Genomic DNA, 15391 nt, shown 5'->3' with positions numbered 1-15391 from the left:
CAAGGAATACTATCATAAGGAAATAGCTGCTGATCTGGTAATTCTTTGTATATTGCATATTATTAATTACAGGGAAAGGCATCCTTTTTCTTTATTCCTGTTTGCTCAATTTCATGGCTTAATATTACTCATTTGATTTTTAAAGGGTTTAGATCAAGGGAGTTACAAATCAGAAGAATAAATTCTTATGTTTTGTTTTCCGTATATTCATGGAACTATTTGGCCAGAGCTTTAGCAGTCCATCCTGCCATTGATTCAAGTGCTATAAAACCAAGTACTGTTCTCACTTCCCTTTCTCTTTCTGATCTACTTGTTCCTTCTGTTTAATCCCTCTTTTCATTGATGTCAAGCAGTGTTTTTTTAAAAATGAAAAAAACAATAAAAGGCTTCTCCTTAGGGGATTTGTCAGCCACTGGAAAATTTTTTAGCCAGATGACTTGTGAAGAGTAAAGTAGTATTAATACCTTCCTGAGAAGACATCATCTATTGTCTAGGTACTTGTCTTAAATAGGTACAAGATATATAAGGTGAAATATAGCTTGAAATAATATGGTATAGATCATTTCCAGTGTGTGCTAATTGGAAATGGAGGAACTTTTTTTATATCTTTGGAAGAGGAGGTCATAAATCCTTGAGCTACCTTATAAGTTTTTTGTTAGGCGTGATAACAGTATACAAAAAACAGTACTTAAAATATATGTCAATTGGTATTAGGATTGAAATTAATATATAATTCAGTATATAAATAAAATATATATTCATTTTTAGTCTACAAATAAATGAAATATTAGTATAAATTATAGTACAAATGGTTCATCAAATCATTCTAAGTATTTGAGTTTTGAATTGCTGATATACTTTTGTTTTGCTTAGCTTTTACAAGCTTTAATAAATTTGTTTGAGGCACAGTTTGACAAAAGAAATTGTATCAAATGACTTAGCTGTTAAATTGATTGTCATTAGGTAATGTGGAGTTTCAGTAAGTAGATGGTTTCTCTTACTGTCATCAGTATTGTCCATAGTGGTGAATTCTCTCTTAGCTTCTAAGAGCAATTGCTTTAAAATTTTTTTCTAGCCCTTGTGTGTATAGGAAATTTGAAGTACCTAAATTAATTAGGCCATGGTAGAAGCATGTAACAATGTGGTGCTTAAGAGCAGGTTCTCCTTTGTTGGGTTGCCTGGTCTTGAATCCTTGCTCTGTCAACTAAATATAAGAGGGTAGGTAGTGTTCAAATAGTAGGATTTTGGAGGACTGACCTGTACAAGAACTAGTCAGTCAGAAAGGATGACATTTATGGATGGAGCAGGGTCCTGAAGTTCCCTTTTTATGCCAGGACATAACTCTTTATTTGTTGGATTATGAGGTGTTCTAGGGAGTGGCCTGGGCAGTGGAGAAGACAGGGGAATTTGACAGCAGTTAGTTATCAACCACAGTGAAAGTACTTAAGTATTGTAACAACTAATGTATTTGTACTGGTGCATGCTGGCTGAATATTAAACTTAGTTGTAGGCAGGCAAAGAATTTCATTCAGAGGCAAGATCTCTGATTAACCTGCTCCTATAACACTACGTGTCACTTATATGCAAAATATCTCTCTGTCAGACAAAGTTATGTATCCTGTTATCAACTGATTTCTATTCTGAGTTTATTCATTTGATCCTGTGTATCCTTCTGTATGAAACATCCCATCCTAATATTACTTGACAATCATTTTGATTTAAGGTGTTAATCTAGGACTGGTTGATGTCACACAGTTAGTAGTTTACTCAGAAGCAGGACTTGTCAGTAGCATCTTTGGAAAACAAAGGATACAAATAGTACTGCACATTTGAATTCTTCTAAGGTTGCTTTGTGGTGTTTGTACAGCATCATTTAGCTTGCAAAGGAGCTTATGTTCTTATTTGATTTACCAGTTATATTAGGTTCCTAGAGCTGCCATAACAAAGTACCAGAAACTAGGTGGCTTTCTAACTTCCAGAACTGTGAAACAATAAATTTCTCAACAGAAACTCATTGTCTCACAGTTCTGGAAGTTAGAAATCAAGTTGGAAATCAAGGTGTTGGAAAAGTTGGTTCCTTTTGAGGGCTGTGAAGGAGAATCTGTCCCCTGCCTCTCTCCTAGCTTTTGGTACTTTTCTGGAAATCTTTTACATTCCTTGACTTGTAGATGAAACACTTGAATCTCTGCTTTCGTCTTCACATGGCATTCTCTCTGTCTTGTCATATAGTCTTCCTTCTGTGTAGGGGTCCAAATTTCCCCTTTCTTTAAGGCCAACAGTCATATTGGATTAGTGCTCACCCTAATCATCTCATCTTAACTTGACTTACATCTGCAAAGACTATTTCCAAATAAGGTCACTTCCTGAGGTACTAGGGGTCAGGATATCAACATACCATTTTGAGGCAACACAATTGAACCCATGACGCCAACATTTAAAAAAAGTTTGTTGTTTCAGTGGTAGGAATTTGAAGATATATGCTATATTGGTATTTATTGTTGTTGATTTAGTTTAAATATCTGAATTTTTTCTTAAATTATAAGCAGATTTTTTTCTAAATGATAAAATTTAGACTAGATATCAGTAATCATCCAAATAATCTGCTTAATAGTCATATTTTCTATGGATATATTTATGACTTTGTGAAAATATTTATGACTTTTGAAATTTTAATGTAATTAAATATGATATATGAAAATTTGAAGTCTGCATGCTACATACATTGCTTTCATTTCCTGGAAACCCTCCTCATAATGTTTGTCTAGTTGAGCCATAGTACATTCCTTTATTGTACTCCTTCTTTGGGCAACGATTAATCTCTTATTTCCAGAAAGCTTCTACTTCCACAAGGTAATGAGAATAAGGTTTTATATATAGTATTGTAATTAGCCAGATTAAATGTCCTATTGTCATCAGTTTTTCATTAGACTTGTACATGTACTTTGGAACTTTCTTGAAATTCTTAGTGTTCACAGTGTTATTTAAAACAGTATGGGGGTTCCTCAAACAACTACAGATAGAACTGCCATACAGTCCAGCAATCCCACTGCTGGGTATATACAATACCAAAGGAATGGAAATCATGTCAAAGGGATACATGTACTCCCATATTTATCATAACTCTATTTACAATAGCCAAGATATGGAACCAACCTACATGTCCATCAACGAATGACTGGATAAGGAAAATGTGGTGTATATATATACACAATGAATGCTACTCTGCCGTTAAAAAAGAATGAAATACTGCCGTTCATAGCAACATGGATGATCTTAGAGAAAATTATGTTAAATGAAATAATCTTGTCACAGAAAGAGAAATACTGCATGTCCTCACTAATAAGTGGGAGCTTAAAAAAAATTTTAAAAAGATACAACAAACAAACACAACTCTATTTTTTAATGAAAATCGTTGGGAAAATATATGGTATGTAAATATTACCTTTAGATACTTTTAGTATCCTAATAATGTAAACATGTTTGTGCAGGTTTTGAATGGATCATCTCGTCAAAGTTACTCACCTTCTGGCTTTCAGGATTTCAGTAAGTGGGAATCAGTGCTGAAAATAAAGGAAGGACTTCTAAGGCAGAAAGAGATTGTAATTGATCGGTGAGTCTATTTTTTAAAATTTCTAAATATTTCAGGCACACAGAAATATAGATTAATGAAACAAATACTTTTTCATCCACTGCTTACGAGTTTAAGAACTAGAACTTTACAAATATATTGATGGCCACATGTTTACCCTGCCCATCCCAATCCTTTCAAGAACTACTGTCAGAACTCAGAGCTTGTTTGTTTCTCTGTCTGTCTGATTTCTATTATCCTTTCCAGTCACTTTAGTGTAGCTTATTATTTAGAAGCCCCTCTCTTACTTTTCTATACATGTAGTAGGTTAGCTGCAATGCTGATTAACTATCAGAGCTACAAAATAGTGTTGTGTCCTTGTGTATTACACTTGGGAACTATCAAATTGGAAAGCTACTTTAAAGTAGTAATTTCCTTTAACTAATGTATGTTAGGTCTGAAGCCACAGAAGCTATGAAAATGATGAATGTTTAAAATTAAATGACTTATAAATAAGAATTATGGCAATTTTGGGGGACATTCCAAAATTTTTGAATGTTTTAGTACCAAAGCTCTGAAAATGAAATTTATGCTTAATATGCAGTCTCCTGATTATTCTGGGCAGTAGACCTTAATGTTACTTAATTGTATTATCTTTAGTATATGTTAGTTCTATATCATTTATGTATACTTTTGGAATAATTAAATGTGTGGTGTATCATGGTGATTGAGAAATAGTTCCAAGAGGCTTTTGTTCATAATCAGTGCTAATTATTGCTTATTTTTGTGTGGTTCTATGGGATAAAGTATTAGACATTTTATCCTTAAAATTAAATTCTAATTCAATCTTTAAATACATTTAATAGTTGAATTTTCAAAAGGTTTTGCTTAGAAATTTAGCAATATTAGCAAGATTTCCTGGAATATAAACTAGATCATAGACATCTGTACTTTCTTATTCTCCACTATATTCTGAACATCTTGAACAGAGCCTGGCATGTAGCATATGCTTAAAACTTACTAATTCCGGGCCGACCCTGTGGCACACTCGGGAGAGTGCGGCGCTGGAAGTGCAGCAGCACTCTCGCCGCAGGTTCGGATCCTATATAGGGATGGCCGGTGCGCTCACTGGCTGAGCACTGTGTGGCCGGTCACAAAAAACCCTTACTAATTCCGTGCTTGATAAATGAATGAAGATTGTAGAAAATAGTTTTGTTTGATTTTAGGAGAAAGCTGTTTAAAAATATTAAATGTTTCTTGTACATGTGAATTTTATATGAGTAATTATAAGTCCATATGGGTATGTATTTTTAACACTTATAATTTAATTCCCTGTACATAGTTGAAATTAATACTTTTTTTAAACAGACCAAAATTCAGAATTTTATTAATATGGATTTGCCCTTCCTCAATCAGAATCAATTGACTTTTAGATTTTATTATATTTTGAATACCATCCCATTGAGTACAAGTTAATAGGAAATGCAGAAAATTATTGATATATCTATTAAAAGTGTATATTTGTCAGTTGTATAGATTACAAAAAGAGACTAAGGAACAATACAGAATACTTCAAGTTGCTGAGTTGGCCATTTCTTCTGCTAGGCTTATTCATGTATCTACAGTAATAAGCCACATGTCAGGTAGGGGCTGGTTGACCTAGGATGGCCTCAGCTGGATGGCTTCTCTTCACTCCATGTGGTCTTTAATCCTCTAGCAGGCTAGCCTGGGTTCTAACAGAGAATGAAACATATTCAAAGTCTCTTGAGGCTAAGACTTAGAACTGGCCCAGTATCACTTCCACTACATTCGGTTGGTCATGAAGCCAGTAGAACTTACCTTTGGACAGTAAGAACAGCAAAACCACATTGTAAAGGGGCATTAATAATACAGGGAGGGTAATAATTATGGGCATTTTTGTAAACAATCTACCACACCCAGTATTGTTAAGTAATCTTGGGTTCCTTTATGAGTTTATTACAGAATTTTTGATAATCAGTTCATTTAATATTATGTAAAATAGTGGAAGAGAAACACCAGTTTTTGTTTCTAAAGCAAAATAACCAGCACATTTAAAAGTAAAAAATGTTGGTATATAAAAATCTCTGTAACAGATATAGTTCTTAAAATTAGAACCAAATATACAACATTTCTTTTTTTTTTGAGGAAGTAGAGTAGACTAATGGCCTGTAAAATGTTGATGTCATATGCAGAGGCTATTTCAGAGATGGAATTGACAGGACTTGGTGTCCGTTTGGATGGAACCAAGGGTAAAGATATTGAGCTTTCCACTTTAGGATGTGATGTCGTTGGTGATACCTCTCAGGTCACTTAATTAAAAATTATATGATGGATATTATTTCTGAAAATATCATGTTATCCACAACTGCATGAGAAAAATGTGATTTTTCACATTGCATACAACTAGATAATTAGGCCAAAGCAGAGCAAATGTTTGGGAAAAACAACTGTTATAGAAACTGTTCCTAAATGCACCCCATTTCATGAAAAAAAGCACATGGATTAATTTCAGGAACAACTCCAAAAACAGAAAATCTCGTTTCTCATTCTTTATATTTGCTGCTATAACCATGTAGGTGATTGAGTAAAGTGCTTGACCTTTTGCATTTTGATCTACTTACCTGCTTGGGTATGGGAATTTCACCACTTAAACAAAAATGAATTTTTTTAAAGATCACAGTTCTAGGTAACTCCCCTCCTCAACCCAGTTTTATAGCATGAGGGTTAATGAATGTATGAATGTATTACAAAAACCTAATATACTGTCTGATGCATAGTAACCATCAACAAAAAGATGATAGTCGCATATACATGCTTTGTATATATAATAGTTATGTTTATGTACATATTAGACTCTGCCTGAGCTCCCTTACTGAAGACACTCTTTCTTGTACATTTCATTACTCTTAATAGGTACTCATCGAATTTTCATTCAGAGGAAGTAGCCTTATTTTAATAGAAAAGAAGTCAAGGTTACTGGTTAACCTGTGCTGTTGCTTATACTAGTAGTTCTTATAATGATTAGCACTTTGAAATACCTCAGCTTTTGCCACTGAGTTGATCAGAAAAGTTATAGGAGTAAATCAATGCGTTTGAGACTGACCCAGGGAGATCCTTATACCTCCTGTGGTGACAACTGAGTTGGTGCTATTAGTAAATGGCCGTATAGAGTAGAACTCTCATTTTGTCATTACTTGCCATTTGCCTTATATATGTTCCTCATTTAATTACATGTGGTAGTAAAATCACATTATAATTGTGCCAGATAGGCTTTTAAAATCAGTGGTGAATTCTTTGGTATAGTGCGAATACTTTTTAATGTCCTTATAATTCATCTGCTTTATAAGATAGGCTTTCTGATCATATTTCTTAAAGGAAGGCCTACCTGTACATATCATGGTTATGTTTAGAATGGTTTTCTTGTAGATAGCATATAGTTGGGTCTTACTCTTTATCCATCTGACAGTATCCTGCCTTTTAATTGATATTATTTAGACCATTTACACTTTATGACTTTTGATATGTTCGAATTTAAATCTCTTATCTTGCTATTTATTTTCTAATTGTCCCATCTGTTCTTTGTTCCCCTTTGCTTTCTCTGGAATAAATTGAGTATTTTAAATAATTCCCTTTTTCTTTTTTGTTGGCTTACTAGCTATAACTTTAGTTGTGTTATTACAGTGGTTGCTTTAGAGCTTATTATATACTTTATAGCAGTCTACCTCAAGTAATTCTATACTACTTCATGTGTAAGAATCTTATAAAGTATACTTTCATTTTTCCTTTCCAGCCTTTGAACTGTTTTGTCATGAGTACATTCTATATCTACATATTACATGCTGTAATACATTATTATTTTTGCTTTCTACAGTCTATTATCTTTCAATGAGATTTAAATAATAAGAGGAATATCTTATGTATTTGTTCATGTAGTTATCAATTCTGTGTTATATTTTGTGTAGATCTATGTTTTCTTCTGGTATCATTTTTCTTTTGCTAGAAAGTGTCCCTTTATCATTTCTTGAAGTTGAAGTCTGCGGGTGATGAATTCTTTCAGCTTTTAAGTTTCTTCATATTTTCCTTGGGGAAAGTATTATAGGTTGATAATTTCATTTTGTTTGTTTTTAATTCTCCTTGGGTAAAAAAATCCTAGGTTGAGAGCTTTTTAATTTTAGTGCTTTAATGTCTTTTTGTTTGCATTACTTCAGATGAGAAATCTGCTGTGCTCTTTACCTCTGTCTCCTTGGATGAATTTATTTTCCTTCTGGCTGCTTTTTTTTTTTTTTTTTTTTTTAAGTGAGAAACATGATAATTAGTTTTATTATCAAGATGCACCATTAAATATAAACATATTCTCATGTGGTAGATGATAGTTTTATTCTCTGTGCCTAGCATGTTGTTATCTACTGATGGTAATTTTAAGCACACTGATCTTAAGCCTTATGCTTGGGTTTACTGGGCTTCTTGAATCTGTGGGTGTTTAGATAGTCCTCATCAAATATGGAAAAATTCTGCCTTTTTTCTACAAAATATTTTTTCTGCACTCCCCCGCCCCCATTCTTACCTCTTAATTAGGGATTCCAATTATACATATATTTGGCTTCTTATAATAGTCCTATAGCTCACCGATGTTCTGAGTTTTTTGATTTTTGTTTGTTTTGTTTTTATTTGTTTTTCTTTCTCCATGTGTTTCTTTTCGGATTGTTTCTGTTGCTGTGTTTTCAGGCTCACCAGACTTTTCTTCTACAATACCTAATCTGCCCTTTATCCTATTTCGTGTATTATTTATGTCTTCTATGTCTCTATTTAATATATTCACTTTCTTCTAGCTTCTTGAACATATGAATACAGTCATAATAACTGATTTAGTGTCCTTGTCTATTCCATCATCTGAGTCAATTCTGGCATAGTTTCAGTTGATTGTTTTTTGGTTTTATTATGGATTACATTTTCCTGCTTCTTTGCACTCCTGGAAGTTTTTTTTTGATGCCAGGCATTATGAATTTTAAGTTGTTTTGGGCATTACATATTTTTATATTCCTCAGCTTTGTTCTGGGAAGCAGTTTTTGTTCTTGTTTTTAAATTTTGTTAGATGACAACAGAGCTGGGTTAAGCTGGGTTAATTTTTTCCCCATAGCAAGACCAGACCATCTTAGAACCCAGGGTTTCTCAGCCTCAGTGTTTGTATTAATCCATTTCCTGTTGCTTATAACAGAGTACCTGAAACTGGTTAATTTTAAAGAAATGATATTTATTGCTTACCATTTCAGAGGCTGGGAAGTCCAAAGTCCAGGGAACACATCTGGTGAGGACATTCTTGGTGGTGGCTCTCTGCACTGACGCAGGGTATCACATGGCAGAATGGCAAGAGAGAGTTAACCTCCTCACTTGTTCTCCTTTTAAAGCCATTAGAACCACACCCATGGCCACTCATTGAACCGTCAGTGTATTAATCCATTCTCTAGGGAACAGTCCTCACAATCTAATCACCTCTTAAAGGCCGCACCTTTCAATTACCATAATAGGATTTCCCATCCTCTTAACACTGTTACAGTGGAGGCCAGGTTTCCAATACAGGATCCTTTGGGGGATGCATTTAACCCATAGCATTCTGCCCATGGTCCCAAAATTCATGTCCTCCTCTCAGGTAAATACATTAATTTCATCTCCAAAGTTTTAACTTGTTTTAACTCAGAAGTCTAAAGTCTTATTAGTGAAGTCAAATAAGTTATCTACCTCCAAGATACAATGGGGAGACAAGCATAGGGTACATATTCCAGTTCAAAAAGGGAAAAGTAGGCCAAAAGAAAGGGATAACAGGTCCTATGCATGTCCTAAACCTAGCACAGTGGGCATCGTCTTAAAGGTGGCAAATAATCTATGTTGACTCCATGTTTGGCATCCTCTACACACTGGTGCAGGATTTGGGCCTCCAAGTCCTTGGGCAGCCTCACTTCTATGGCTTTCCTGGGGCTTAGCCCACACTTCAGCTCTCCCAGGGTAGCATTGCATGCTGATAGGTCTACGGTTCTGGGGTCTCAGTGGTGTTACTGCTCCCGTGGCTCCACTAGACATGGTCCTAGTGAGGTTTCTCAGCTGCAGCTCCAACCCCACATTTCCACTCAGCATTCCTGTAGTGAAGGCTTTCTGTGGTTACTTCTTCCATGTGACAAATCTCTTCCTGGGCCCCCAGGTTTTTCCACACATCCTTTGAAATCTGGTTGCAATGCCTCCACCAGCTCTTGCATTCTGTGAGCGTACAGACTTAACACCATGTGGATACCACCAAGGCTTCCACTTGAATCTTCCGAAGCTGTGGGTCCAGGAGCACCTGGAGTCAATTTAGCTATAGCTGGGGCAGCTGGAGCAGCATCCTGAGGTGGCCTTGGGCAGAGAGCCTGGGGAGGACACCTCAGGCCTATTCTCTGACACCATTCTGTCTTCCTAGGCCTTTGGGCCTGTGGTGAGAGGGGCAGCCTCTAAGATCTCTGAAATACCTTCAAGGTCTTTATTCCATTCTCTTGATGATCCCTTTCTTCTGTCCTACTCTCCTTAGCTAATAGTCACTGGGCTACACCCTTGGTTTCTTCTCTCAAACAGAGTTTCTCCCTCTTTATGTGGCCAGGCTGAAGTTTTCAAATTTTTTACCTGTTACTTCTCCTTTAATTACAAATTCTGCCTTTACATCATGCCTTCACTGCCATAACTCAGTTTAGGCTGTTGCAAGTATCCACGCAGCTTCCTGAATGCTTTTTTTCTTAGAAATTTCTTCCACCAAATGTCCTAAATTTTAAGTTCCACATTCTGTAAAGCCCTTCTGTGTGGACACAATTCAGTCAAGTTTTTTTGCCACTTCATAACAAAGGTGATTTTTACTACAGTTTCCAATAAGTTCTTCCTCATCTCCATTCAAGACCTTCTTATAAGGGCTTTTACTGTTCATATTTCTATCAGCATTCTATTCTGGTCACTGCCATTTAACCAGTCTCTAAGACTTTCCAAACTTTCCCTGGTCTTCTTGCCTTCTAAGACCTCAGTAGAATCTAGGCTTTTTCTAGCCTACTCCTCCAAATTCTTCTAGCCTCTGCCCATTACTCAGTTCTAAAACCACTTCCATGTTTTCTAGTATTTGTCATAAGCAACACCCCACTTCTCAGTACCAATTTTCTGTGTTAGTATGTTTTTGTTACTTACAACAGAATATCTGCAACTGGGTAATTTATAAAGAAATAAAATTCATTTCTTATAGTTTCAGAGGCTGGAAAGTCCAGAGTCTAGGGAACACATCTGGTGAGGGTCTTCTTGGGTGGTGGTGACTCTCCACAGAGACACAGGGTATCACATAGCAAATGGCTGAGCATGACAGAGCTAAGCTGCTCACTTGCTCTCCTTATAAAAACATCCTGACCATGCTCATGACTATCCATTAAATCATCAATGGAGTAATCCATTCACAAGGGAACAGTCCTCATAATCTAATCTTCTCCTAAAGGTCCTGTCTTTCAGTTATCATAATTGGATTTCTCACCCTCTTAGCACTAATATAATGGGGGTCAAGCCTCAGTGAGTTTTGGGGGGGCAGTCAATCCACAACAGTACTTTTTGGGTCAGTAATTCTTTGTTGTGGGGGCTGTTCTGTTCTTTGTAGCATCCCTGGTCTTTATTCACTAGATACTAGTAGCATTCTGCCCCAGTTGTGGCAACCAAAAACGTCTCCAAATGTTGCAGATATCCCCTGGGGTCAACATTGCCCCCAGCTGAGAACTGCTGCTAATTGATGCTTTGTGAATCATGAATATTTTTCACTCTGACAATTGGGAATAGGCAATATTTCATCCCCACAAGCACTGTTCTCTCTAATCATTTTGGTTGCCCCTCCCCCTGCACACACACCTTTGTTAGTATTCAGCTGAATTCTCAAGAGTGACCCAGCACTGTGAACTATAGCTGCCTTGGTTTCTTCAGATTCCCATCTTGGTCTCTTTAATTCAAGGAGACCACCATCCCTGTGCTGGAGCTTGAAAACTCTCTCAGCAGTAAGCTGGGACAGTCATAGGGCCCACCTCACTTGTTTTTCCTCTCACAGAGATCACCATTCTTAATTGCCTGGTATCCAGTGTTTTGAGAGTCTTTATCCTGTTTTTTAATTGTTTCAGGCAAGAGAGCAAAACCTATGCCCGCTACTCCATCTTGGCTGGAAAAGGAAGTTTTCTTTATAAGTGTCATATGACTAATTTCTTCTAAATTTCCTATTTCCTATTTGATGTGAATGTGAACTTTCTTAAAAGATAGCAAAAAAGTGAATCTAAGTAGAACAAGCTCTTTGATGCAACCTAGCTCATTCTAAAAGTTACTTTGTAAGTAATTTGGGAAAACATCAAACTAATTGTTTGTCTGTACTATTATTCCTTAAATGCTCTCTCTCCTTCATCAGCTTATTATGAGACTAATTATTAAATTTTTGAAGATGAGGTACTGCGTAAAAGTTCTTAGCATCATGCCTGGCACATAACAGTTTTAAAATATATAAGGATTCATATTAACAGAAGTTAAATACTATGAGCTACTGAAGAAAGATTTGAACTTCAATGTTTCTGATTCTAATGTGAGGTTGTATTACTAAATGAAATGCCAGAGCTATACAAAGATACAAATTTGTCACTGGGTGAGTTCTCCAGTTTTGGTGAAGTTAATGTGTAGACTGTGCAACTTTTATAAAACTATCCTTCACCCCGACAATGAAATTCTCAAAAGCTTCATTTGGTGTAAAATGTTGAGCAGAATTTAGATGAATAAAAATAATTATTTTTAAGGTAATGGCATTCCAGCCTGAGGATGTAACATTTGTGTTAGGTAGCAAGAAGAAAGCAAAGCATGACTTTGTTAGAATCTAAGAAGAGTATTTTACAAAAGACTACATTCATAAAATGTCAGAAGTACTCTACAGTATAAATAAACTCTTACTGTAATCCACATATTTCATGGTACTGTGGTTTTAAAAAAATTCCCTATTTAGATTTTTTAAGTTGATACTTTTAAACTCTAATGTAAAATTTTTACAATACTAAATGTTCTGCTTTTAACTGTCTCTTACAAAAAGTGTATTTTTTATAATGTGACCTAAATTTATGTTTTGCAGACAGAAGCAACAAATTACCCACCTACATGAGAGGATAAGGGATAACGAATTACGAGCACAACATGCCATGTTAGGACATTATGTAAATTGTGAGGATTCTTATATGGCTAGTTTGCAGGTAAGACTACAGAGGATTTTGTAGTTGTTTTATTAGTAAAGCTGTATTAATAATATACTTATCTTGTAAAATTAAGATAATTTTAAACAATTTCTTGAATTAAATGCATTCACATCGTTCATATTTATACAAGAGAACTTCAAAAAGTTCATGCAGAAATGAAATTAAAAGATGTTAATTTTTCCATGAACTTTTTGAAAGCCCCTTGTATGTGTGATTAAAGATGTCTAACTACTGTCTTCCATCTGTCCAGTTCATACCCCCTCCCCACACCCATATGAGAACTACTATTACCAGTTTCTAGTGTATCTTTCCAAAGTTGATGCATATTATGAGCAGATATAAATGTATTTTATCCCTCTACATTTATAAAAAGTATCAGAATATATACATTATCTGGCACCTTGCTTTTTTCCTTTATATTATATAAAATTATATAACATACAATGATTATTTCTATCTTATTGCACAGATAGCACCTCATTACTTTCCTTTTACAGCTGCATTTTTTTTCCATTTTATGGAGATAGCATAATTTGTTCAACCTGTCCCCTACTCATCAAAATTTGGGTTGTTTCTACTTTGAGGCCATTATAATGTTTTATAAATATTACTTTGGGGCCATTATAATGTTTTATAAATATTATTTTGCTCATATGCAATTATTTTTCTAAGTTAAATTCCTGGAAGTGAAATTTCTAGGTGTTGTATATAATTTTATAAAGTTTATAATTTTTATTGATATTGTCAAATTGCCATCCAGAAGGACAGTGTATAAGACGTTCCCATCTTCCACATCCCAAGTTTCAGCTGCTGTGCTAACGGAGTGTATTATCAAACTTTAGGATTTTTGCCCTTCTGTTAGGTTTATATAAAAGGCAGGGCATAGTTATCTCTATATGGTTTTAATATGTATTTTTCTAAAGAGTTATACTGAGCTTCATTTTATATATTTAATATCCATTTGTATTTCTTTTTCTGTGAATTGTCTTTTCATATCCTTTGCTTATTTTTTCTGTTAGGTTTGGTGTTTTTGCTTATTGTTTTTAGGAACATTTTAACATAAAAGAAATTAGCTTTTTGTCTATAATTTGATTTGGAAATGTATTTTCCAAATTTGTCATGATATTTTCTATTTATATTAGCTTCTTTTTTCTCTATGTAATTTTTTTTTACCATGAGTATCTCTAATTCTAATGCATATTTTATAAATGGGTATAAAATATACAATTTTTTAAATATTTGTATATAAATAAACATATAAATTTGTATAAAATTGTATACTCATTTGTAATATACAATTGAGTCCATTTAACAAAACAGTTATTAATCATCCAATGTCATAAAGTCTGAGGTCATAAAAGTGAAAAAATAGTTCCTGCCTTCATGGATCTCAAAACTTACAGGGGGAGAGACTATATAGGAAAACACGTTCATTCATTCCTTCTGACTTTATTTATGTTCACTATGGGAAAGGCAATGTGTAGGCCTTAGGATAGAAGTGTGAATGAGGATAGTTTTTCCAGTGAGGAAAGTACAATCTAATGAGTACACAGACATAGGGTCTGTGAAGCCTTATTACAGAATTTATATGGCTGGACAGGCTGCTTTCTCCAATTATTACTCTTCTTCTTAAGAATTTTCCTTGAAACTTGTTTGGATGTTTTTCTATATAAACTTTGTAATTGGCTTGTTTAGTAACCCCCCCCCCCAAAAAAAATTGCTGTTGGCATTTTTATTGGGATCAAAAGTGAAGCCTGATAACTTTGTGGTGGTATATATTTCTATTTGTAAATTTTTGTTTTGTCTTCTTAATTAAGGTCTTTATTCCTAGATTTTAAAAAGTCATTTTAAGTGGGATTTTTTTTTTACTTATATTTTTAAACATGTTATTTATAAATATTAAAAGGATTGGTGTATCAAAATCAGGAAGTATTGATGACCAAATAGCTGTCAGATTTACATGAGACAGAAGCATTTAACATATTCTAGCTTGTGTTTCATATTTTAGTTGCTAATACATCAGAATACCTTATTATTTATGTGGTTTTATCTATGACATCTGTCACATGATAACAAGGCTATCAGTATTGAGATTAATAGCGTACACTTATTTGAAAATGGTATTTCTATGCTATAAAAATGGTATGATTTGCTTTGATAGTAGTGTTTTTGGTAGAACCATTCTTTTTTTTTTATAATTTTGTCATTCTGAATAAAGATTTTACTTACACAATTATTATTATATTATAAAGAGCACGTATAAATAGGTATCTGAAAGGTGAAGAAAAATTTTTTGACACAGCATTAGGCCAGTAGAGGGCTCTCCAAGTCAGTCTGCAAGGACAGATAAAAAATATCTGGAAGGATATGGAAAAGTGTTTGCTAAAAATATTACAAAGATTTGGAATAATGTGGAGAACTGAAATATCATTGAGAAATTTGATTTTAAAAGGTAAAGGCAATTAATAAAATGGAATACAAGGAAAAATTCTAAATACTAAATGGGTATGATAAATATATAAGATAAACGTATCAGTAGGTA

At 34.4% G+C, this 15391-nt stretch overlaps 1 protein-coding gene across 3 annotated transcripts in view; it reads left to right on the top strand.

Annotated features, from left to right (window-relative positions):
* Positions 1-15391, top strand: part of CEP85L (centrosomal protein 85 like) — a 143575-nt gene that overhangs the window by 74770 nt on the left and 53414 nt on the right. For 2 of the 3 annotated variants that reach the window (XM_063096998.1, XM_063097000.1), the window contains exons 4-5: positions 3489-3610; positions 12729-12846. In XM_063096998.1, the coding sequence (XP_062953068.1) occupies positions 3489-3610; positions 12729-12846 (240 nt within the window). The remainder of the gene's footprint in view (positions 1-3488; positions 3611-12728; positions 12847-15391) is intronic. The other variant, XM_063096999.1, reaches the window with a different exon arrangement.

The sequence above is a fragment of the Cynocephalus volans genome, chromosome 5, assembly GCF_027409185.1.
Source record: "Cynocephalus volans isolate mCynVol1 chromosome 5, mCynVol1.pri, whole genome shotgun sequence".
NCBI lineage: Eukaryota > Metazoa > Chordata > Mammalia > Dermoptera > Cynocephalidae > Cynocephalus > Cynocephalus volans.
The sequence above is the reverse complement of the archived record's forward strand: the minus strand, read 5'-3'. Positions and strand labels throughout refer to the sequence as shown.